Source organism: Athene cunicularia (genome assembly GCF_003259725.1).
Source record: "Athene cunicularia isolate RWA chromosome Z unlocalized genomic scaffold, athCun1 chrZ_part2, whole genome shotgun sequence".
NCBI classification, from domain to species: domain Eukaryota; kingdom Metazoa; phylum Chordata; class Aves; order Strigiformes; family Strigidae; genus Athene; species Athene cunicularia.
Window position 1 is genome coordinate 17,345,712 of NW_020799143.1, and position 26,172 is coordinate 17,371,883.

At 42.9% G+C, this 26,172-nt stretch overlaps 1 protein-coding gene across 1 annotated transcript in view; it reads right to left on the reverse strand.

The window, feature by feature from the left end:
- The window catches only part of PTAR1 (protein prenyltransferase alpha subunit repeat containing 1), a gene marked incomplete at its 5' end in the record, with an annotated part of 49,473 nt that overhangs the window by 17,470 nt on the left and 5,831 nt on the right, over window positions 1-26,172 (reverse strand). The window contains 3 exons of the mRNA XM_026866048.1: window positions 7,489-7,702; window positions 11,513-11,617; window positions 21,753-21,819. Coding sequence (XP_026721849.1) covers window positions 7,489-7,702; window positions 11,513-11,617; window positions 21,753-21,819 — 386 coding nt within the window. The remainder of the gene's footprint in view (window positions 1-7,488; window positions 7,703-11,512; window positions 11,618-21,752; window positions 21,820-26,172) is intronic.

Sequence of the window (26,172 nt, forward strand, 5' to 3'; positions counted from 1 at the left end):
AAGAGGGCTGAAATAAGAATCAAAAAGGGACAGACCCTGACCAGAGTGTGTTAGAGCAATCTGTTAGGTGTAATTTTTCTGTTTGTATTTGTCTGATAAGAAAATGTTTGCAATGCTGGCCCACTTGCTTCCGTGGTGGGGCTGGATTAATCCTTATATCCAGTGTATGATCCCAGTGCTGGTGTTTGTTATCGGTGGAAAAGGTATGAAGGGTCTTATTTTGCTGTACAAGCTATTGACTGCTTATAATGTGCTTGTATCACTGTTGGTGGGGGTGGGCCGGTACCTGTTTACTGCCTGGGCTTTTGTTAGGGGTCTCACCCCCTCTATGCCAGGGGAAGAGATCCTCTCGGTTTTTGGGAGTTTCAATTATCCTTGGAGCCTGCAGGCCAGTGTGATTGTGGCACTATGCTTTCTGAATGTCTGCCTGATTTTGAGTTTGTCCATGTGGCACTTCCCTAACAATAGCAGTGCCCGGAAACCTGGCCCGAGGTCAGATAATAGTGAGTGGCAAGGGGTGTGGGAAAAGATGGGCAAAGGCCTGAGTCGGTGGGCACCCCCAATGCTTTGGAATTTCACTCCTGAGCAAATGCAAAGCCCTGATAAGCTGATGGAGTGCTCAGAAAGGGTGTGTTACCAAACTGGCAAATCCCAGGAGACACAAATCGCTGCAATGTGTTGGTGACTTGCCCATGCATACCGTGTCCTCTTTAATACCACCCGCTGCCCTCAAAGTGAAGAAAAGGCCACACAAACAATATCTGAAGCGGGGAAACAGGCAGAGCCAGGCTCAGTCGCCTCCACCAGCACAGCGACTGAGCCAGAGACCCAGCCAGTGCCGGTATCAGTCGCCCCCATAAAGAAAACAAAATATACCAGAAAGTCAGTTCGCAGAGTGAGGGATGAGGATGAGCCAGGCCCATCAGGGGAACAGGAGGAAGGACCAGAGGTGATTGTCCGATCTCTGTCCCCGACCGAGCTGCGAGATACGCGGAGAGATTTTGGCTGCCTGGGAGGCGAGCAGATTTGCACCTGGCTGCTCCGATGCTGGGACAATGGAGCCAGTGCTTTTGAGATGGAGGGGAGAGAGGCCAAGCAGCTGGGATCTTTGGCCAAGGATGCTGGCATTGATAGGAAAATAGGGAAACAGGCTCAAACCCTCAGCCTTTGGAAGCGACTCCTGTTCAGTGTAAGGGAGAGGCACCCCTACAAGGATGATATCCTATGTCAGCTGGGCAAATGGACCAGCATTGAGAAAGGCATCCAGAACCTCTGGGAACTGGCTGTGTTTGAGATGATCTATGGTGATCTGAATGATGAGCAGTCACCCATGGACCCAGATCAGGCCCCTTGCACACACCTGATGTGGCGAAAGTTCCTGAAGAGCGCACCAGAAGCACACTTGAAAGCATTGGCAATGGTGTCCTGGTGGACAGACACCCACACTCTAACAGTGGATGGAGCGGTTGGCAAGCTCCGGCAATATGAGGGAAATCTCCCCTCATCTCAACATTCCCTACTTTCAGCTGTGGAGGAACTGTCTCAGAGGATCCAGAAAATGGGAGAGGTCATGTCCTACACTCCACCTGCATGGGCGGATGTCTCAGCCATTAGAAGTAAACGTTTCCCCACCCAAGAGAGAGGCAGCAGAAGGCACACTCACGAGGCACCCTATGGCTTTTCCTCCCTGACCATGGAGAAAACATGAGGAGGTGGGATGGACAGCCCACTGCTGCCCTGGCTACACGAGTAGAGCAGCTGAAAGGGAAGACCATCACAAAAGGGGAGTGCTCCAAGAGAAGCACAGCTCCAGTGTCCAGTCAGAAATCCCCCAGGCAGAAAAGAACGGTGAACGTTATGTCTGACCCTCTTGAGGGGACCAGTAAATCATTCTTTCAAGAAGTGAGTGACACTGAGCAGGATTAGAGGGACCCTGCCTCCAGCCAGGTGGAGGAAAGGGATAATGGGATTTACTGGACAGTGTGGATCCCATGGCCTGGCACATCAGACCCACAAGAGTATAAGGCTTTGGTGGACACTGGCACACAGTGCACCCTGATGCCATCGAGCTACAGTGGGGTTGAATCCATCTGCATCTCCGGAGTGACAGGGGGATCCCAACAGCTGACCCTACTGGAAGCTGAAGTGACCCTGACTGGGAAGGACTGGCATAAGCACCCCACTGTGAATGGCCCAGATGCCCCGTGCATCCTGGGCATAGACAATCTCAGGAGAGGGTACTTCAAAGACCCAAAAGGGTACCGGTGGGCTTTTGGTATAGCTGCCCTGGAGGAGGTTGAAGAGTTGTCTACCTTACCCGGCCTCTCAGAGGATCCCTCAGTGGTGGGGCGGCTTAAGGTTGAGGAGCAGCGAGTGCCAATTGCTACAAGGATGATGCTGCGGCAGCAGTACCGCACCAACCGAGATTCCCTGGTCCACATCCATCAGCTGATCCGTCAACTAGAAATCCAAAAGGTGATCAGCAAAACTCCCTCACCCTTCAACAGTCCTGTATGGCCAGTGAGAATGCCTAACGGTGAATGGAGGCTAACTGTGGACTACCGTGGCCTGAATGAAGTGACACCAGCAATGAGTGCTGCAGTGCCGGACATGCTCGAGCTCCAGTATGAACTGGAGTTGAAGGCAGCCAAGTGGTACGCCACAATTGACACTGCTAACGTGTTCTTCTGTATTCTGATAGCGCCAGAGTGCAGGCCACAGTTTGCGTTCACTTGGAGAGGCATCCAGTACACCTGGAATCGATTGCCCCAGGGGTGGAACCACAGTTCCACCATTTGCCATGGACTGGTCCATACTGCACTGGAGAAAGGTGGGGCTCCAGAACAGCTGCAGTATATTGATGACATCATTGTATGGGGGGACACAGCCGAGGAAGTCTTTGAGAAAGGGAAGAAGATAATTGAAATCCTCCTGAAGGCCGGCTTTGCCATTAAGCAAAAGAAAGTCAAGGGGCCTGCAAGGGAAATTCAATTCCTAGGGATAAAATGGCAAGATGGGCATCGCCACATCCCAATGGAGGTGAGAAACAAGATCATAGCCATGGTCCCACCAACCTCTAAAAAGGAGACTCAGTCTTTCCTGGGCGCTGTGGGGTCTTGGAGGATGCACATCCCGAACTACAGCCTGATTGTGAGCCCTCTCTACCACATAACCCATAAGAAGAACGCTTCTGAATGGGGCCCTGAGCAACAACAATCCTTTGAACAGATTAAACGAGAGATTGCCCAAGCAGTAGCCCTCGGGCCAGTCTGGGAAGGGCAGGAGGTTAAGAACATGCTCTACACCGCAGCCAGAGAGAATGGCCCTACCTGGAGCCTCTGGCAGAGAGCACCTGGGGAGACCTGAGGCCGAGCTCTAGGCTTTTGGAGCCAGGGATACAAAGGCTCTGAAGCTAATTATACACCAACTGAGAAGGAGATACTGGCAGCGTACAAAGGAGTTTGGGCTGACTCAGAAGTGGTCGGCACTGAAACACAGCTCCTCCTGGCACCCCGACTGCCGGTGCTGGGGTGGATGTTCAAAGGAAAAGCCTCCTCCACGCATCATGCAACCGATGCCTCGTGGAGTAAATGGGTTGCGTTGATAACACAACAGGCTCAAATAGGGAACCCCAGCCACACAGGGATATTAGAGGTGATTACGAACTGGCCAGAGAGCAAAGATTCTGGGATATCACCAGAGCAGGAGGTGACACGTGCTAAGGAGGCCCCACCATATAACGAGCTGACGGATGAGGAGAAGTGATATGCCCTGTTCACTGATGGGTCTCGTTGTATTGTGGGAAAACATTGACGGTGGAAGACTGCTGTGTGGAGTCCCACATGACGGGTCACTGAAGCAGCTGAGGGACAGGGTGAATCGAGCCAGTTCGCAGAGGTGAAAGCCATCCAGCTTGCTTTGGATATTGCTGAGCAGGAAAAGTGGCCAAGGCTCTACCTCTACACTGACTCGTGGGCAGTGGCAAATACCCTGTGGAAATGGTTGCAGCAATGGAAACATAGCAACTGGCAACATAGGGGTAAAAACATCTGGGCTGCTGAAGTATGGCAGGACATTGCAGCCCAGGTGGAAAACCTCGCTGTGAAGGTGCGCCATGTGGATGCCCATGTACTCAAGAGTCAGGCCACTGATGAACATCGACACAACCAGCAGGCAGACCAAGCTGCTAAGATCAGAGTGGCTCATTTGGACTTGGACTGGCAGCGCAAAGGTGAACTGCTCATAGCCCGGTGGGCCCATGAGACCTTGGGTCACCAAGGTAGAGATGCAACTTACAGGGGGGCTCGAGATTGAGGGGTGGACCTCGCCCTTGACACCTTTGCAGAAATCATCCACGGATTTGAGACGTGTGCTGCAATCAAACAGGCCAAGCCGGTGAAGCCCCAGCGAAATGGAGAGCGATGGCTGAAATATAGATATGGAGAGGCCTGGCAGATCGACTACATCACACTGCCACAGACCCGCCAAAGCAAGTGCCACGTGCTCACAATGGTGGAAGTAACCACTGGAAGGCTGGAAACTTATCCAGCGCCTCATGCCACCGCCCGGAACACCATCCTGGGCCTTGAAACCCGTGTCCTGTGGCGACACGGCACCCAGAGAGAATTGAGTCAGACAACGGGACCCACTTCCGAAACAACCTCATAAATGCCAGGGCAGAAGACGACGCCATCAAGTGGGTCTACCACATCCCCTACCACGCACCAGCCTCTGGGAAGATCGAGCACTATAATGGACTGTTAAAAACCACACTGAAAGCACTGGGAGGTGGGACCTTCAAAGACTGGGACATGCGTCTAGGAAAGGCCACCTGGCTAGTCAACACAAGAGGATCTGCCAGTTGAGCTGGCCCGGCTCAGTAGAGACCTCCACGTGCTGTAGAGGGGGATAAAGTCCCTGTGGTGTGCATGAGGAATATATTGGGAAAAATGGTCTGGTTTAGTCCTGCGCCAGGCAAAGGTAAAGGCAAACCCATCCACGGGATTGCTTTTGCCCAAGGACCTGGGTGTGCCTGGTGGGTGATGCAGGACAATGGATAGGTCCGATGTGTACCACAGGGGGACTTGATTCTGGGTGAAAACATGCTGTGAATTATGCTGTGCCTGTGTAAATTATTACTTTGTTATTATTAACTGCTAAATAGCGGCTGGACATGACGCAGATGGTATAGAATAAAGGGGTGGATTATGTCCTGGTTCAGCCAGGATCGAGTAAAGTTTTCCCCAGCAGAGAGAGAGGGGGAAGGGATCTCCAGCCAGGCTATTCATACCATGCTGATGTCAGGTCCAGCGGCGGAACCTTTTCCTTGCTCTTTGGCGGGCTCTGGAGGGAACTTTGCTTTCCGTAAACCAGCTAGCGGTATTTCTCTGTATATCGTTTGTCTTGTTCACTGTTATTGCTGTTTATTGTTGTTACCATTGATATTGTTGTTGTTCAGATTGTTCTATTACTCTGTTGTATTAAATTTCTTGTTATTTTAGCCGGGGTCTGTGTCTAACTTCCAGCCTGACTGGCGTGGAGGGCGGGAGTGGCAACGGAAATGTGCTCTCTCATCACGGCAAGGCTTAAACATTGCACATTATTACCCACGATATACGCCAAGAAAGTTTGTGTTGGTTTAAGCCCTGCCAGGTCCGGAGAGCACATTGTCATTGCCCCTCCCCCACCCTCAGGCACAAGTAGGGCAGAAACCCCGGGTTAAAATAAGAAATTTAATACAACCCTGTAATAAACAAATCTGAAAAACAACAATAAACAGTAATAACAATAAACAAGACAAAAGATATACAGAGAAATACCGCAATGGTTACGGACAGCCCGCCACGTGCTCCCCATCACCAAAGCCACAAAGGAAAAACTTCCCACGCTGCTGCACTGGACCTGACATCAGCATGGTATGAATAACCCAGCTGGAGATCCCTTCCCCCTCTCTGCTGGGGAAACTTAACCCTATCCTAGCTGAACCAGGACACCAACAGAAAAAGACAACCAGTAGGGGAACTGGGATGGCAGGCAAGGTGAATGGACTCAGGAGTGATTGAACAAATTTAAAAACACTTGCTTCACAGGCATGCTTGTGACTTGTCACACAAAGCATTGACAACTGTCAGTGAATAAACTCCACAGAAAACTCCAGCTCTGAGAAGAGTTATTTCTATCACAGTGGAATTCTTTCTGTTTATTTACATGAGTAAGGAATAGCAAGTGCAAGAAATACCCAGGGTGTTATCCTGATCTTGAAACTACTGTTAATTGAAGCATAAAATTACTCAAGTTTTAATTAACAGTGCTAATTTCTTCTCCCTCTTTTTAATAAAGCTATTAAAGACCTATGTGAAAGTCCCCATTTCCTATTAATATAGACGTCTAATCTTAATTTCTAACCTCTAATCTATCCCAATCCTGTAAGTCTGTGAGTTTTCCACAACTACTTTTTTGTACAAACTTGCTAGGGAGATGAGCCCAAATTATGGGCTGTCTCCCTCATGGAGTCTGGAATATACTTGCCATTTACTACCTGATAGACCTATTTTTAAACTTTCTCAGGTGACTATTAACAGGAAACATCAGCAAACAACCCAACCATGTTAGCAGCAGCTGACCCATAAGAAATAAAAATAAAAGACTACTCTGACTCAACAACCTCCACTAAATTCCTCACTCCCCTATGTATTTGCAGGATGGCAAAATGCAGCAGCTGCCATTAAGTGTGAGTGATGTATTATTGTACTGGCCTAATATTTACAAGAAATTCTAACAACTTAGAATATTATAAAACTGCAGATGTTACTTTAGACCACGTCTCATTAACTAATCCAATTTGCTGCAGGTCTCAATGTTTTAGATACTACCATGTAATCTGAAAATATTCACCACCACATAAGATGTCCCCTGCTGCAGCTGAAATAGCTTCATCATCTCTCAGTTTAAATGCTGTCAGGAAGATATTGTTGGAGCTGAAGACACTAGTTACAACCACTGCAATGCTTTCTCTGAAATTCCTGATGTCTTAGTCCTTCAATACCCTGAAACCACAGATAATCTGAATAAGGGCATCAAAAAAAGACATCGCATTATATTATCAAAAGAATATCCATCATGTATTATCTTTTTCTCTATTAGGAATTTCAAGATTAGTGCTAGAATAATTATTTTGTCGCACCTTTATTTCATCTCACACAGTCCCACCTATGCTCCTGCCGCAAGTTCATTAACACTAAGTAACCAACAAACAGAACTTTGTACACAGGCAAGAAAAATCTGTTCTTTCTGGCTGAGCAGAACCTGCATTGGCAAGAAAAATGCAAAACAGACTCACTGCAATATTTCGCCTGTTTTTTTAAAACATTCTTAGCTGCCTGTGTTCTGTGCTAACTTAATGTGATACTCTCCATCCATGTCATAGGATCTGCTTGGCAAACTAGTATATTTTTTTGATAAGAAGATTTATTCACTATTTTATTGTACCTTGACAGTCAGCTTTCCCAAACGCTGTAAAACCCAGATGCGGTGGGACCAGGCATTGTAGTTGCTTGGATATCTTCCAGCAGCTTCAGAGCAGACATTCATTTCCTCCTGCACTAGTTGGTGAATTCTCTCCAGAGGTGCTGCTCCCAAGTTTCCTTTAGTCACAAGACTGGGCAAGGAGTTTTCCTGAATTAGTTGTTGCAGCACCCATCGTCTGGTTAAAGGATGTACATACAGTGTTAATGGTCAGAGAGCAATTTTAACAGGAAAAAGATTTTTCATTTATATAAATAAATCAAACCTTTCTGATATTTCAATTACCTCAATTACATTGTAACTAAATGATAATAGTAAACATAACCATCTGAACTCCTTCCATACTGAAAGCTATGGCTTTATGATCACAGTCCAAAATAATTTAGCTCTAGTTGTATTTGTTCACTCACTGTAAGAGGTCATAGCTACTTACAGCATACTAAACCAGAAAGAAACAGCAAATTTATTAAAAAAAATGCAAGAACTATCTTGCAAGAAAAAAGATTTCTAATGAGCTCCTCTTTCAGAGAATTGTATAGAACTAAAGAATTCAAAATCAAACAGAAAAAAATGATTCAGTAAGAAAAATTTAATTGTGCTTTGTGACTATTTTTTACACTTGTCAGTACTGCATACAGCAAGCCAAATTACTTTCTGCACATCACCAGCAGAAAGTGCAAAAGACTTATGGATTCAAGAGCTGTTAAATATAACCATCCAACTGGTTTTGCTGCTAAACTATACATATTTGTTTTGAAGTGACTGAGATTAACACAGATTCCTACATGGATTTTTAATTTTGCTTTGGACTGACTTTTAATAGCATTTTAGTAGTATTTTCAGATGAGTATTTTGAGAGGTGTTCTCAATGCTGCAGAAAATGTGCATCTGCAGATCCTACACAAAAGGATGCTACAAAAAGGGATCACAGATATGTAGATTTCCAGAGTGGCATGTGTCAAGAGAATTGCAATGGGTCCATGTGGAATATTCTGGAAAGCTAGACATCCTCCAGTCCGTGACACAGGTTTTTCTGTTTTGTACTGGCTCACATAATTTCCAAAACCAATTAACTGCTACTTGCAGAAAGGTGTAACTCCTAGTTAAAAGAAATCAATCAATAAATTAATTTTCTTTAAAAAGATAATTCTATTTTGCAATTCACATATAAATAAAAAAACAGGTAAGCCAACCCCTATTAACAAAAATATTTGATAACCCATTTGCTTTTTCTCTAATTTGGAAACAAATATAATATTCTTGTTTATTTTTTTTTCATTTACACTGCCTTTTTCTCTTAGGTATTCTAAAAAATATTTAAACTACTGGAACACAATATTAAAGATAATTTATAAGAATGCAATTTTTAAACTGACTGAATTTCTCAGCAGAAATCACAAGCAGTAGACTGAAGCCAGTGTTCATACCCTAGCTTTCTATATAACATTTGTTTTAACTAAGGGTGTACAGCCAAATACACCATGCTCTTTGTTGTGTAACTTCCTTTTATGAAATGCAGTAATTTTGAAGACTTAATTTTCGCTTTTTAAAAATGTGTTTGATCCAAACATCACCATCCAGTAATTTTTCACTTCAATCAGCATATTTGCAAGAAATGGGAAATTCCAAAAATGTCTGGGCATGAAAGCTAAATGAGTAGACATTCCTTTAACAAAAGATAAATATTACCTCATTAACGTTGTCTTCTGAGTAAAACCATAATTTTAGGATCAAAAATAATTAGACTATTTCAGTTTCTTAAAATTATTTTTAAAAATAATGAATTCAGGTAAATGATATATACAGGAACGTGTGGAAAAAATACAGACTTTATAGTCTCCGTGGCTATAACAAAAGCAAAAAAATTTATAAACTGAAGATGAGCTACCTTCTAGACTTTCTGCATGGGAGGAAGACAGACAAGCACAACCTTAGATGTATAGATTTAAAATGTATTTTTGGTACTCATGAATATAATGGTATTATTTTGGAGGTTTTTATAAGAACATTTTCTCCAATAAATTTGAAGGGAAAAAAAAATCTGATTTCTTCTGTCACTGTATGCATGTTCCTATTGCTATTACTACTGCTGTTCCTGGAATCACTGCAAATGAACAGTTATTCAGTGACAACTGTGCAATCAATAGATACACTGACTCTATATGCACATGACCTACCCAACCCCCCCCAAAATGTACAGCAAAAGAGCCGTATGGCAAAATTTCAATATCTCTATTTTTTTAGTATTTTGATATGTTTAGTGAGTGTATTTGCCATATGTAAGAAAAAAAACAAGATGTTTTACTGATTTTTATAATTGCTCCATTCTACTTTTTTGCACTTCTGTCTGAAATTTGGTGTCATGGGAGAACAGAAAGGACAAAATCAACCACTATGCTGATGCAGAAATAAAATTCTTGCACGTGTTATTTCTGACTTGTATCAGTCAGTCAGCACATCCAACTCCAAGCCAAACATCTGTACAGTCAGCCTCAAGTATACTTTTCTGTTTTAAGCAAATATGAAAAAGAACACCACCACCAAAATACTCCTAATTTAAGATTGCATAAAAGTTATAAAAATAATAAAAAATTCTGTCTAAGATGTACATAAATATTAAGAACCTACCATTCTGACTAATTTAATAAAAATGTGTTGATCATCATAATGATATGTATGGCACCACGTTCAGCACTAGTTACATGCAAAAAATGGTCTTCCAGTGTTTGTTACCACATAGGAAAGGCTAAACCAGGACAAAGTGCAAGATTTTTTGCCATGGTTTCTAAATACTCCTTTTGCTTCAAATCAAGCAGCATAAGTCAGTAGCATGGAGACGATGAAAAGAAGTTGAAGAACAACAAATTCAAAACCAACATTACAAAAATTCATCATTGTTTTTGCTCTATCAGTGCTACTAAGAAAGAACTTAAGAGAAATTATGGAGATGATTATAAGTTAAGAAACACCTAGGAATATTCCATGTATTACATTCTAGGTTAACAGAGAATTTTAAGCTCATGCACTCAAAGAACGGTGTATGAGTTTAAAAGCAAGGAACAACTCCCTCTTCCAAAATTTCATATTATCAATATGACTGATGCATTATTTATGGATAGAGTATTAGTTCCCTAAGGGGGTATCAACTTTACAGTTGTCCTAATGCTGGCCATGTGAAATGCAAACATTGTGAGCTGCTTTCTAATGTGTTACATTCAAATCTCTTTATATAAAAGGATGAGCTATGCTGTGAAAAACACATCATGAAAACAGTCACACACCTACCAAAGTTTGTTTTGGTTTTTTTTTTTCAAAGAAAGTTGAGCAATGGATCTATACTTCACTTGGCTGTGCTACAGACATTTAAATACAGTCAGGCATGACTGAGAAATTTAGCTTTGTGCATTTGAGTAACTCTGGAGTTATCTTTTCCAAAAGTGCACTCTTATTTTAATATTTAGTAGCAGTGACTTAATGGCATTACTTAAGTTAGAAATTATAAAAATAAATTCACCAAACCAGGAAGACCAGCACTGGAAAAGAATCCAGTTTTGGTTATAAACATTAGCTTTTACAGATCCTTGCCTTTCCGATATGCCTGTAGACAAGCAATATAACAGTAAGTTGGAGGAGGAGAAGAGGGAGAAACCCACAATGCTCAAATACTTACTACTGATGGAATGAGAATTCTCAGGCTGAGAATTTTAGGTGCTGTTAAGACATGATAAAGTTTTACAAAAGTTCTCTCACCTCCAAAGTTTATTTTAAAAATATGCAGCAAAAAAGATGTGTATTTTAGTTCTAAGTTGAAAATACAGGCAGGTAACTCCAAAAGCACAGTACTTTACAATGACTGGTTCAAAGAGTCTGCTATATCTTCAGATGTCCTCTTTCATTTATGGCTTTCCTTAACCCAAGCACAAGGAAAAAAAAGCCCTAGGAAAAAGGTTTAAGTTTGGTGAGGCAACAGAAGGCAAGGGAAACAAACCTATGAATCCATGTTTCTGGACTCTTTGGAAACTTGGTTAACGCCAGTTTTCCAAGATGCAAATCTTTAAGTGGATTTAAAGTGCCAGACAGTATTAATTCTTTCCTACAAAAGATAAAATAAATTTGTATGAATAAAAGTAGTAACCTGAAAACAGAAACAAATCCCAGTAACAAACAGCACAGTATTTCCTCTGTACCATGACAGAACTTCACTGTCAAACTACATGAGTTTAGATGGTGATTAACCCATTCTACACTGATACATATATAAATGCACACTCTGTTCAAGGGTTTGTATATATGCGCACCCTTTGATACAATGGCTGCCAATAGGGTTACATATATGATTAAACCATTCCTTCCTGAAATTAAGCCTTTAGATCATCTGAAAATACAGTTACTCTTCCACCCAGCCTCTCACACCCTTACTTTAAGTTTTTAAATATGGCTCAAGATAGAGTATCAAGGATCCTTAAATTTAGAATGAAGTGGGAAATACTCTGTTTGCATAGACGGTTCTCAAACTTAACAAAAAGGCTGAAATTGCTAAATTTATTTATGTGTAAACCAACTTCTGGTTTTAAAAAAAAAAAAGTACTTGCTCTAACAAAACTTAATGTTCATCCAGTGTAACCATTCCCATAGTACCTCCAACACAGAGCAAAGTGAAATCCTGTATTTATCTTTCTTGCCTTCTTTGCACAGAATTACCTGCCCGACACTCTATTATTTTTTCTAGCTTTATAACTCTTACTACCTGTTCCAAGCACGTTTGTAGACATCACCCCATCACCAGTTACACCCAGGACATCAGTCTCCATATCTTATTCTCCAATCTAGGAGATAGTGGCTTTGAAGTAAAGATAGAGTAAGTTCCAAAGTTACCATTTACAGATAGGAAATTTGCATTTCCTAGAACCTCCAGAAGTCATAATAAAAAACAGAGTGAAAAAAATACAAGCAATTCTGGCATGGGTTTGATGTTTTGTGTTGGGGGCAGGAGGGGTGTGTGTTTTTATTTCGTTTTGATTTTTTTTTAAAGTAGTTTATCATTCATCATAATGATACACATGGCATCAGGTTCAACACAAGGAGCACTAGTAGATGAAGAACAGTGATCAATTTTCTGACCGAAAAAAAATAGAGGCAGGGGAGGAAGGGGACAGGGAAGAAAATCACTCTGAAAAAACCTGCTATCTAGTAAGAAGGTAAAACTTCTCTGCAGTCTGACACAGAACACATAATACTGTTTTAAACTTATGGCCCAAGTCTCACAAACAAATTGATATATCCTTTAGTGTGAGCCCTTACTGTCATTTTCTGACGGTTTTGGAAGTTTTCAGTAGGAAATTGACTTTACTTGGTACATTGGCTTTGTGCTTCTTTAATTGAACTGCATACCCACAGTCAGAGGCTACTGGTGGCAACAGTAACAGCAAGTAACGTATTATTTAAAATTCAAGAAAAATGGCAAGACATATCTAGGCACTAGTCTAGACCCTTCTTTTGCTACTGAACCAACAGTTGAACAAATCTTTAAGGAAGTTTTGCCTCTGGTATCTTGTGAAGTCAGAAAAGAATTGTCTGCAGAGATCAGAAACAGCTACTGGGACATTTGTTTTTATCTGAATCAAGTCCCAGCATGCTTCAGATTGGATGTTTTTATCAGGCACTCAGTAGGAAATCCATGTATACAAGCTAGGAGCAAGCAGACTAACCAGACTGTTCAGTGCCAGTGTGTTGACCTTTGCAAAGCAGCCAAAAGAAAGATTCAGAGAATGTCAACGTATTTTAACAAAGATTAGATTACCAAGCCACCTACCTCCCAAACCTAAACTCTTGGTGAAGAAATTGCTCTTTCTGTATTAAAGCATTGATTGTAAGTAAGTAGGCTCACACATATTTAGTCTTCAAGTAAATTTACTCTTGCAAAGTTGCGGAACATTACAGACAACATCTACTTTCACTGCTGTGGTAAGGAAGCAATTTTTAGCTTCATAGACTTCCAAATGAGACATCCTCCCATTCACAAGTAAGGGACTTCAATCACAAGTATGACTAAAGTATCATATACTTCCAAATAAATTCCTTTCAAGCTCTTTCAGCAAACATCCAACTTGGGATATATAATTTCTAACTCACTTTTTTGCCATATAGAACATACAAAATTTTTCAGCCTTCAGATTCTAGCTCCCATAAAAGACAATCTGAAATTATTTTGACTTGCCTTATGTTTTTGTTGACACCTTTGAAGTAACTGATATCTGATAGGAAATTGACTTGTCAGAGCATCTTGTGTCTACCTAATGTCTTTTGACTTTTGATCAATTGTGCTTGCCAGTAAATATACCAGCACGAACAAAACCACCTATGACAATTCCTTTACAATCATGTACATAAAGATTTTGCTCATTTCAACTAGGAAGATTTTTCAACTTCTAAAAACACAGGATAACTGAAATTAGGATTACTATCTGGAGATGTCTTGTTGCCCATTCAGTATAAAAGGGATTTCCCTCTGAGTTCTAAGAGCGCATCTCCTATTCTTTAGCATGCTTTCCTACATACCATACAATTAGCTCTTTCTCAGTTCTTAAAGTTTAGGTTATAGTCCCTGCCCTTCTGTAGCTTCCCAGACACTTCTAATTTAAATAAAAGACAAGCCTATGCAGGAATATTACAATTGTTTGGAAGAGCTCCAAAGCCAAGATAGATTATTCATCTCTTCCTAGCAGCTAACACATTTGAAGTTTTATGTTCTCCTGTATTTCATTAACCAGATAGACCCTTCTATGATTGTCAGCTGGGCTGAAACGCTAATTAGTCTTCCACACTGCCACTCCAGTCTTCCTGTTCTGCCAAATCCTGTCTCCCTTCCAAAGAAGAGCTTTCCTTTTCCCACTCTCAGACAACCCTTTTCCACTATCTTCAAATTCAGTGCTATTGACTCAACTAGTATCTGAAGAAATCTCAGCAGAGAATTCAGCACAGGAAAAAGGGACTAAACTACAGCTTAAAGAGTGATTAAATTCTACAGGAAACACCATGTGCAGGGCTGCTATTCTGTAAATAACTATTACACTTTTTTATTTTTCAGGCTATTTAGAGTCTATGATGCTTTTTTGCCTTAAAATAAAGCAGTGACTTTGTGTGTGGAGAACATAAATGAATCTGGTGCGACAAACATCTGAGCAAAATGAAAACAATCATCCCACGGCAGATCCATCATGCTCTGGAAGCAGAGTGCAAATCCCACACAATTAGTTCTCCGTTTATACTAGCTCACAAAAAGGATTTACCTCCAACATCTGTGCAGAACACAGTCTGTCCTCTACTCTGTGACTATATGCCATACATTTGGCTAGCTTTGACCTGTAATTTACTGAAAAGAAGAGAAGCTCAAATGTTGTGCCAATTAAGTGCTGACTCTTCAAAAGGACAAACTCTCAGCAGTGCCTAAAATAGTGTAGGGTCAGATTGAGCGAAGTGGTCCTCTGGCTAGAGCAGGCTCAGTGGTAAACTCCACAGCTACTGTCTGACTTGTAAAACAACATCTTCTCTCTGCATGCTAAATGGAGCTTCAAAGACAGACCAAAAAGAATCTGTGGAGCAAGGCCACCTTCTGTAGTAATTTGTATTACTCTGGTAAAACATAAACAGCATAAAGAAAGCAATCCTCATCCGTATTGCTTAACATTTTTAACTCCTTACAACTTTGAACTACTCATCTCATTTACATAAGAGCAAACTCTCTCAGCTGTCAGGCAGAAAAAAAGCCAGACTCATAAGCATGGATGCACTTGCATTAAAAAAATTTCTACAAAACCCAAATCAAAAAACCTGAATTCAGATTTAAGTACCACAAGATTACATTATTGTAGTAGCTCTAGTACTTATAAATGCTCATAATTCCATTTTATCACTTGAAAGCTACTCAAGCTATATATTTGCATGATAGTAAGCCTTCATTTTCACTTTAATTCCCCTTTCTTAGATCTGAGATGCTAGAATGATACAGATCACAGCAGAATCCTTCAGAACTACATCAGGAGTGAAAGGAGAAAAAAAAACACCAAACCAAACAACAAACTGAATTTGCCATATCTAGTGCTGACAGCTACCCGCAGACATCATCTTTCCAGGTCACTTAGTTAATTTTTCCTATTGCAATAATTCATCTTAACTAAGTCCTACTTTTAATGAGACCTCCTAGACACTAAGGTATAATTTCCTGTCAGCCCTCCAGCCCTTCTAAAAATACTTCTTTAAAACTATCTCCAATCTTGCCTAGGCAGCAGAGAGTATCCCCCCACTTCTAAAATTTACATAAAAATTATCAGATTACATGGTTTGTAAAGAACCATTGCTTCTGGGGTCCATTAAGGGCCAAGGAGGTAAATTCCTGCTCCTCCCCCATAACGACTCCTGGACAGGTGCTGCAGAATGACCAACAATGAAGTCAGACTAATCCCAGCAGGAACAAGAAAGTAGAAGGGTGTGGGAGAATGTGTCCAGACTAAAGGACAGTCGTCTGCCTCTCCTCCTGCAATGTTACCTATTGAAGACTATCTAGCTTTGATAAGCTGCACTGGTAATAACAGCAAATTTAATTTATCTCAAAAGAACTTGGGTATAACATTCAGAGGGGTGAAACGAAAACAGTGAAGACAAGCAGCAGACATCAGTTAGGCATTATGTGATTCAGAGAACAGGATATACCCGAATGTGGCGGTTTAGGCCCTGCCAGGACCTGAGACCACATTGTCACTGGCACCTCGGACCAGAGGGCGCAAGGAGTGAGATATAAATCCCAAGGTTGAAATAAGGAAAAATTTAATATAACAGTGCAACAACAACAACAAACTGAACAACGATAACAATACAGTAATAACAATGAACAGAACAAGAGATATACCGCGCGGATATAGCAAGCAAGGGTACCAGTGTGTTGGTTTAAGCCCTGCCGGGACAGGAGACCATGTTGTTGTTGTCCCCCGCCACCAGACACAAGTAGGGCACAAACCCCAGGTTAAAATAAGAAGAAATTTAATACAACAGTGTAATAAGCAATCTGAACAACAACAGTAACAATGATAACAACAATAAACAGCAATAACAGTGAACAAGACAAAAGATATACAGAGAAATACCACAATGGTTATGGACAGCCCGACGTGTGCTCCCCATCACCAAAGCCACAAAGAAAAAAAAAGTTCCCGCGTTGCAGTGCCGGACCTGACATCAGCATGGTATGAATAACCTGGCTGGAGATCCCTTCCCCCTCTCTCTCTAAACCCTGTCCCAGCTGAACCGGGACGTAATCCACCCCTTTGTTCTATACCATCTGTGTCACGTCCAGCTGCCATTTAGCAGTTAACAATCACAGAATAACAATTTACAAAGGCACAGCATAATTCACGGCGTGTTCTCACCCAGAATCAAGTCCCCCTGTGGTACGCATCGGACCTCTCCGCTGTCCTGCATCACCCATCAGGTGCACCCAGGTCCTTGGGCAAAAGCAATTCCCTGGATGGGTTTGTCTTTATCTTTGCCTGGCGCAGGACTAAAGCAGACCATTTTTCCCAGCACATCCCTCATGTGCACCACAGGGACTTTATCCCCATCTACAGCACGTGGAGGTTTGACTGAGCCAGGCCAGCTCAACTGGCAGATCCTCTTGTGTTGACTAGCCAGGTGGCCTTTGCTAGATGCATGTCCCAGTCTTTGAAGGTCCCCACTCCCAGTGTTTTCAATGTGGTTTTTAACAGTCCATTGTAGTGCTTGATCTTCCCAGAGGCTGGTGCGTGGTAGGGGATGTGGTAGACCCACTTGATGGCGTCTTCTTCTGCCCTGGCATTTATGAGGTTGTTTCGGAAGTGGGTCCCGTTGTCTGACTCAATTCTCTCTGGGTGCCGTGTCGCCACAGGACACGGGTTTCAAGGCCCAGGATGGTGTTCCGGGCGGTGGCATGAGGCGCTGGATAAGTTTCCAGCCTTCCAGTGGTTACTTCCACCATTGTGAGCACGTGGCACTTGCTTTGGCGGGTCTGTGGCAGTGTGATGTAGTCGATCTGCCAGGCCTCTCCATATCTATATTTCAGCCATCGCTCTCCATTTCGCTGGGGCTTCACCCGCTTGGCCTGTTTGATTGCAGCACATGTCTCACATCCGTGGATGATCTCTGCAAACATGTCAAGGGCGAGGTCCACCCCTCAATCTCAAGCCCCCCCTGTATGTTGCATCTCTACCTTGGTGACCTGAGGTCTCATGGGCCCACCGGGCTATGAACAGTTCACCTTTGCGCTGCCAGTCCAAGTCCACCTGAGCCACTCTGATCTTAGCAGCTTGGTCTGCCTGCTGGTTGTGTCGATGTTCATCAGTGGCCCGACTCTTGAGTACATGGGCATCCACATGGCGTACCTTCACAATGAGGTTTTCCACCCGGGCTGCAACGTCCTGCCATACTTCAGCAGCCCAGACGGTTTTACCCCTATGTTGCCAGTTGTTCTGCTTCCATTGCTGCAGCCATTTCCACAGGGTATTCGCCACTGCCCACGCGTCGTTGTAAAGGTAGAGCCTTGGTCACTTTTCCCGCTCAGCAATATCCAAAGCAAGCTGGATGGCTTTCACCTCTGCGAACTGGCTCGATTCACCCTGTCCCTCAGCTGCTTCAGTGACCCATCGTGTGGGACTCCATACAGCAGCCTTCCAAGTGAACAAAAACTGTGGCCTGTCACTATCAGAATGGAGAAAAACACGTTAGCAATGTCAATCGTGGCGTACTACTTGGCTGCCTTCGACTCCAATTCATACTGGAGCTCTAGCATGTCCGGCACTGCAGCACTCATTGCTGGCGTAACTCCATTCAGGCCACGGTAGTCCACAGTTAGCCTCCATTCACCATTAGGCTTTCTAACTGGCCATACAGTGCTGTTGCAGGGGGAGTGAGTTTTGCTGATCACCTTCTGGCTTTCTAGTTGACAGATCAGCTGATGGATGGGGACCAGGGAATCTCGGTTGGTGCGGTACTGCCGCCGGTGCACCGTCCTGGTAGCAATCGGCACTCGCTGCTCCTCAACCTTAAGCCGCCCCACCACTGAGGGATCCTCTGAGAGGCCGGGTAAGGTGGACAACTCTTCAACCTCCTCCAGGGCAGCTATACCAAAAGCCCACCGGTACACTTTTGGGTCTTTGAAGTTCCCTCTCCTGAGATAGTTGATGCCCAGGATGCACGGGGCATTTGGGCCAGTCACAATGGGGTGCTTATGCCAGTCCTTCCCAGTCAGGCTCACTTCAGCTTCCAGTAAGATCAGCTGTTTGGATCCCCCTGTCACTCTGGAGATACAGATGGGTTCAACGCCATTGTAGCTCGATGGCATCAGGGTGCCATCAGCTTGGCGGATCAAGTGGCATCACTGTGCACCAGTACCTACCACGGCCTTATATTCTTGTGGGTCTGATGTGCCAGGCCATGGGATCCACACTGTCCAGTAAATCCAATTATCCCTTTCCTCCACCTGGCTGGAGGCAGGGCCCCTCTAATCCTGCTCACCATCACTCACTTAAGAATGATTCACTGGTCCCCTCAAGAGGGTCAGGCATAACGTTGACCATTCTATTCTGTCTGAGGGATTTCTGACTGGATACTGGAGCTGCGTTTTTTTCTTGGAAGACTCCCCTTTCATGGTGGTCTTCCCTTTCAGCTGCTCTACTCGTGCAGCTAGGGCAGCAGTGGGCTGTCCTTCCCATCTCCTCATGTTTTCTCCATGGTCACAGAAGAAAAACCACAGGGTGCCCCGTGGTGTATGCCTTCTGCTGTCTTTCTCTTGGGTGGGGAAACGTTTACTTCTAATGGCTGAGACAACAGCCCATGCAGTTGGAATGTAGGACATGTCCTCTTCCATTTTCTGGACCCTCTGAGACAGTTCCTCCACAGCTGAGACCCAGGAATGTTGAGATGAAGGGAGATTTTCCTCATATTGCCAGAGATGGACAACCACTTCATCCACTGTTTGAGTGTGGGTGTCTCGCCATCAGGACACTATCCCCAATGCTTTAAAACGTGCTTCTGGTGCACTTTGCAGGAACTTTCGCCACATCAGTTGTGTGCAAAGGGCCTTATCTGTGTCTATGGGTGACTGCTCATCACTCAGATCACCATAAGCCATATCAAACACAGCCAGTTCCCTGAGGTTTTGGATGCCTTTCTCAGTGTTGGTCCACTTGCCTAACCGACATAGGAAATCATCCTTGTATGGGTACCTCTCCCTTACACTGAGCAGGAGTCACCTCCAAAGGGTGAGGGTTTGAGTCTGTCTCCCTAGTGCCCTGTCAATGCCAGACTCCCTGGACAAAGATCCCAGCTGCTTGGCCACTCTTCCCTCCAATTGCAGAACACCAACTCCACTATCCCAGCATCGGAGCAGTCAGGTGCAAATCTGCTAGCCTGGAAGGCGGCTGAAATGCTTCTGCATTATCTCGCAGCTCAGTTGGGGATAGAGATCAGACGAACACCTCTGGCCCTTCCCCCTGTTCCCATGCTGCGCCTGGCTCATCTCCATCCCCCACTTTGTGAGCTGACTTTTTGGTATATTTGGTTTTCTGTATCGGGGTGACTGACACTGCCTCTACCTGTCCTTCTGGCCCTACTGCTGCACTAGTGGGGACAATTGACACCAGCACTGGCTGTCTCTTTGGCTCAGCTGCTGTGCTGGTGGAGGCAACTGATACTGCCTCTGCCTGTTCCCCCGGCCCGGTAAGTTCACTTTCAGATCCTGCAGCCCTTTTTCCCCCTTGAGGGCAGTGAGTAGTGTTAAAGAGAACATGGTAGGCATGGGCAAGTCCCCAGCACATCACAGCAATTTGTGTCTCCTGGGATTTGTTAGATTGGTAACACACCTGTTCTAAGTACTCCACCAGTTTATCAGGGCTCTGCATTTGTTTGGGAGTGAAATTCCAAAATGTTGGGGTGACCACCGACTCAGGCACTTGCCCATCTTTTCCCACACACCTTGCCACTCATAATTATCCAACTTTGGGGCAGGTTTCCAGGTGGTGCTATTATTGGAGAAATACCACATGGCTCAAAATGAGATCTGGCAGACACCCAGAGAGCACAGCGCCACAAACACACTGGCCTGGATGCTCCAAGGATAGTTAAAACTCTCCAAAACAGGGAGTATCTCTTCCCCTGGCTCACTCATAGAGGGGGTGAGACCCCTAACAAAAGCCCAGGCAGCAAACAGGTACCTGTTCACCCCCACAAGCAGTGATACGAACACATTATAAGCAGTCAGTACCCAGTATAGCAAAGCAAGACCTTTGATACTTTTTCCACCACCACCAAACACCAGCACTGGGATCACACAGTGGATATAAGATTTAATCTAGCCCCACCATGCAAGCAAGTGGGCCAGCACTGCCAATGTTCCTTATCAAACAATACAAATAAACCCAGAAAGATTACACCTAACAGACTGCTCTAACACACTCTGGTCAGGGTTTATCCTTATCTCAACCCTCTTGGGCCCCACATTAGGTGCCAAAAAAGGCTGTGGTGGTTTAGGCCCTGCTGGAACCTGAGACCATGTTGCCACCTGTCTCTCCCCCACCCTCGGACCGGAGGGGGCAGGGAGTGAGATACAAACCCCAGCGTTGAGATAAGGAAAAATACAACAGTGCAACAACAAACCAAACAACAACGATATCAATGAACAGAATAAGAGATACACCACACAGATACAACAAGTGAGGGTACCGACGGCAAACGCAAACCATCCCAATGCTCTTCCTCTGCTTGGGCGCCCGGATCCGACATCAGCATGGTACATGAATAACCAGTCTAGAGCTCCCTCCCCACTACTGGGGAAACTTAACCCTATCTTAGCTGGACCAGGACACCATCTAAAGGTAAAAATGGCATTCCTGAACTGACAGATGTAAAGAGAAGTGGCAGTTCAAGGAGACTTATATCCTCCCAAAATGTGAGCCAAACATGTGCCTTCACATGCAGCAATGTAACCTTTAGCCTGCACTACAAAAAGAAAACAAAGAAAAAAAAAAGGCAATCTGAAACTATCTGCAAGGCATACAGGATAGAAGAGATTTTTAACATTCCTTCAGCAATCCTGAGCTGAAAAGCTCTTGCTGTGTCATTCATTACCGTTTAAAACAATGCTTACAGCTGACTCACACATAAAGCTCAGGTCTTTCTGATGTCACTCATTGAATGTAACATACCTCACGTTCCAAGCAGTGGTGAAGTCGGGATTCAGCAGCAGCAAGGTACATGTGATATCTATTAGTTCTAAAACAAGTGAATAAGAGACACAAAGATTAGTAATGATTCACACAGCAGTGTTCTCTCTCTGCACTCCCTTACTCCCTGTCCTTCCTCAAAATCTCTCCTCCACAAGGTGCTATAGCTATGGATGCCCACCTCTGCAAAACACTGCTTCGTCTCAATCCAGACAAAATGCTAGCTTAATTTACGAAGGCGCAAAATCTGTCATATCTTCCCTTTTCATTATTTAAAATAATGGATTTCTGTTTTGCTAACAACTCACATCTAAGAAGTCTGCACCTGGAAATTTCTGACCTCTGTACTGCTATAATCAAACATACAGTATGCTCTCAGCAAGGGACATAAAATCCTGAAGTGTTCAGTGATTCAAACTGCAGACACACTGTATACATCATGAACAGAGAATTCTTCCAAGAAAATCCAACATTTTTAAAAAAGATAGTACCAAAAATATACGCTATTACTTCAGTACAAGTGTGAGCTGCAGGTGGCGGCCATATACTATACTGTTACGAAAAATACTCATACTATAAAAAAAACCTTGTAGCTAGGAAAATGAAACACCACAACCATGAATTAGGATCACAAAATAAGGCCACAATCTAACTGCAGAAAAAACATTTTAAATACATTGTCATGGTTTAAGCCCCGAGGGCAACTGAGCACCACATAGTGGTGCACTCACCCCTTACTCGCTCAGCTCTGGGAAGGATAAAAAATTAAACAAAAGGCTCAGGAATCGACATAAGGACAGGGAGTGGTGGCTCACCCATTATGGTCACAGGCAAAAGGCAAGCTCATTAGGGAAGAAAAAAGAACATCACTTTAATTCAAAACACTAACACCATCACCACTTAACAGACAGGAGGAGGAGTGTTACCGTATGCTAAAAAAACACTTCTCCCACCCTTTCCTTTTTCCTGGGCTCAGTTTTATTCCTGGTATCTCTACCTACTCTGCTCAGTGGCGCAGGGGGCAGGGGACAGAGGTGCAGTCAGTCCAATGCTGCTTCTGCAAGGATTCACAAACTTTGTTGTTGTGAGCCCTCCCCACAGGATGCATTCTTCTTGAGATGCTCTGGTGTGGATCACCTCCACATGTTGCAGTCCTCTCAGCACCAAACTACAACAGTGGGGGCTGCTTCTTCCCATAAAGTTCTGGGGTCCTTCACAAGCCGCAGGTGGCTCTGGTCCACTGATGACCTGCATGGCTGGTGTGGCATGGTCCTGCTGTCTCACTATGAAATACAAGGGGGCTCTCTGCTCCGGCACACCTCCCCCACTTCCTCCTTCTCTGTTCTTCCACTGACCTTGGTGTTTGCAACCCTCCTCACAACTCCAACTCCTCCTCCCAGTTACCTTTCTTAAATATGTTATCACAGAGGTGCAATCACCATCACTAATTGGTCCAGACTTGGCCAGAGGCAGGTCCAACTTGCAGCCAGGGGAACTTGCAGCAGGTTCTCCCAGCTGTAGCCCACTCCCCCGCTCCCAAAAGCCCTGCCACACAAACAGCCTTGTTTCAGACTGAGGTTTTGAAACTAGTTCACTGATAAAAAGAACAAACCAGAACATTTGTTTTCATCCCTGTGTTTAAGCACTGCACAGACTGCAGATTTACGTATTACACATTTTTAATAATGTCATAAAACCAAGACAGAGAATGGAAGAGTAATTTCATTGTAACCTAGCCTTTCCTTTTCCCTTTACATTCCACTGCACCACTTGAGCAGTTTTGAGACCGACCAGGATAACAGTGGGGATTCATAAGGCATCTCCACTTAAGCTTGAGATACTAAGGACTGTCACTACATTGGCTCCCTTAACCTCTCCTCTCAGGAGACACAGCATCAGATCAGTCAACCTGTCCTCCAATTACAATTCTTAAATTTTCGTGGTAATTTTGCAATTGAGTAACAATAATCTTGCATCAAAATTGAATATAACTGCCAATAAAGTTTGGCTACACTCTCTCCTAATACCCCTGCCTTTAATATACTAAATAGATTGTACTCCAGGTGATTTCCAGCAAGTAAGAGGCACTTTATTACGTTTTAAGAAAAAAAAAGAAAAAAAAAAAGGAAAAATAGGGTATCTCATGGGACTAGATCATCGGTTAGTATGGTTAATGTGACTGTAAAATTAAATTTTAAAAAGTCACTGATGAAATGCACCAATAATGGAGCATATTAATTTAAAACGCAAAGGACCATGACTTCATTTATCTTTGAACCAAGACTTTGAGAGAAGTTAAGATTTAAGTGGGTCAAAATGTGGAATAACTTTGTACATTATTGTATGACTGCTTGTAATTTTGTGTTTCCCATGATGTTGCAGCTTATGGGGAACATTATGCCATCATATAATGCAAGGGGAAAAAAAAATTCTTTAGTCTACTCTGTCAATTTTTCAATAAGCAATTACCTCAAGGAAGTAACTTTCTATTTTCATGAATTTTAGTTAAGGGTGGGTTGGTTTTACCCTTTAATGAAAGATATCCTTTTAAATCCCTCTTTGTTGCCAGGGAATTAATACTTGTCATATGTGCAAAGCTTCTTCTCAATTTGCTGCATAAATGTAAAAAGCTTTTTCTTTGACTTAACCAACCCCTGAACTAGCAAAATATTTCAACACCTATTTAATTTTAGATGGATGAATTGCCCAATTGAAATATCTAGGATTACTCACATATGTAAAATTAAACACCTACTAAGTTTTGCTGGCTATTGCTTCAATTTTACATTCAAAAACTTCACTGGCAACATTTAACAAAAACCCAGTTTTATAAGGATCCATAGTCAAAAGTGTGACCTGCTACAACAACACACACAAATTGCCTTTCAGAATGCAATAGGTCAAGAGCTAATAATAACTCTTACAAAGTAACATAAGATTTATGTACATGAAATTCACAGTACTTACTACCTAGCAAATGAGTTTCATCAAGGGAAAAAATAATTTTTTTTTAAAAAAATCTGAGATTATAAGATCTGTGCTAACACAAAGCAAGGCTAAATACCTTCATTTGCTTAACTGCATTTTTACCCAATCCAGACAACTTTCTCTCCAACTGGTGATTATTTACAAAAACAAACAAAAAAGCTAACAACAAAGAAACCCAACAAACCCCAAACACAAAACACTTAAATACTAGCTTCTTCTCTTGACAAGAGTCACATATATTTTAAACTTGCTTTAAATTATATTTAATCTAGACTGGCAGCAAATTGCTGGCTTAGTGTAATTTTTGAAACATATTATGAAGAGTTTAGTGCACCAAATCTAGGTTGATTGACACTTCTCTTGGTGAACCTTATTTTCAGCTGCTTATCACCTTGTCAGGAAGTCAGTGGGCTGCATCCAAAGGCTCCAATGCTCAAAAGTGCTAAGTATAGATTCAACAGGACTGTGCAATAAAGGAGATGACTGCAGGACTTTTTCATTTGTTACAGGAGGGAAAGGTGTTTGCTATAGGAGGGAAAGATAAATGAAACTGTGCAGTGCAGGACAAGAGGAAAAGTAGAGATGCGGCAAAATGATTCAACAAAGAACAGGATTAAAGGCAGTTCTGAATTAAGTAGTTAAAAAATTCTGAAATCTTGAGTGTTGGATTTTCTAAATACAATAATGGTTTTAGTAATTACTTGGTACTACCACTATATATGCTGTTGTCGACAAGACATGTTAAGCAAAAGGTTATTAGTGCCTAGTTCAGTCCTCTGACTACTTTTTAGAAACAGTTTTCATAGTCTACATTACTCCATTTAGTAGGATAAACAAACTCTATTGTTCTAAATCATGATTTCCAGTTAACAGGACTACTCTGGTAATGTCAAAAGTGGAACAGCACCAAACTGAGCCCAACTTAAACAGAAACTCGTCTATCATTTTGTCCATTTTCCCTTTACAGAGGTTCACTGTAACCTGAACATCATTATCAAAAGAAAGCAGCAGACAAAAGAAAAATCTCAAAGTAGTAACCAGTTTTCTCATGTTGATGTTCTTTGGTGATCTGTGTCACAAATAACAGATGAAGATTTCATGAAGTGCAGATTCTGAGTCAGACACATCAAATGGCACAATTTTAGTAACCTCTGAGCTACTTTTCAATAGAAAGTCTTACGACAGATCTGGCATACAATGATAGTAGTTGCCAGCTAGTTCCCTGTGTGTCAGTATCAAAAACTAATGTCTTATTTACAATTTAAAAGTACCATCTGTTGGATACAACTTAAGCATATTATAGCATTGTAAGTGATCACAACAAATGTGTCCTTTTGTACTTCCAAGTCTCCACAGCTACAAAAGGACAAATATGACATTTTCTTTTTAAGTATGTGTCCTGGTTTGAGTTCAG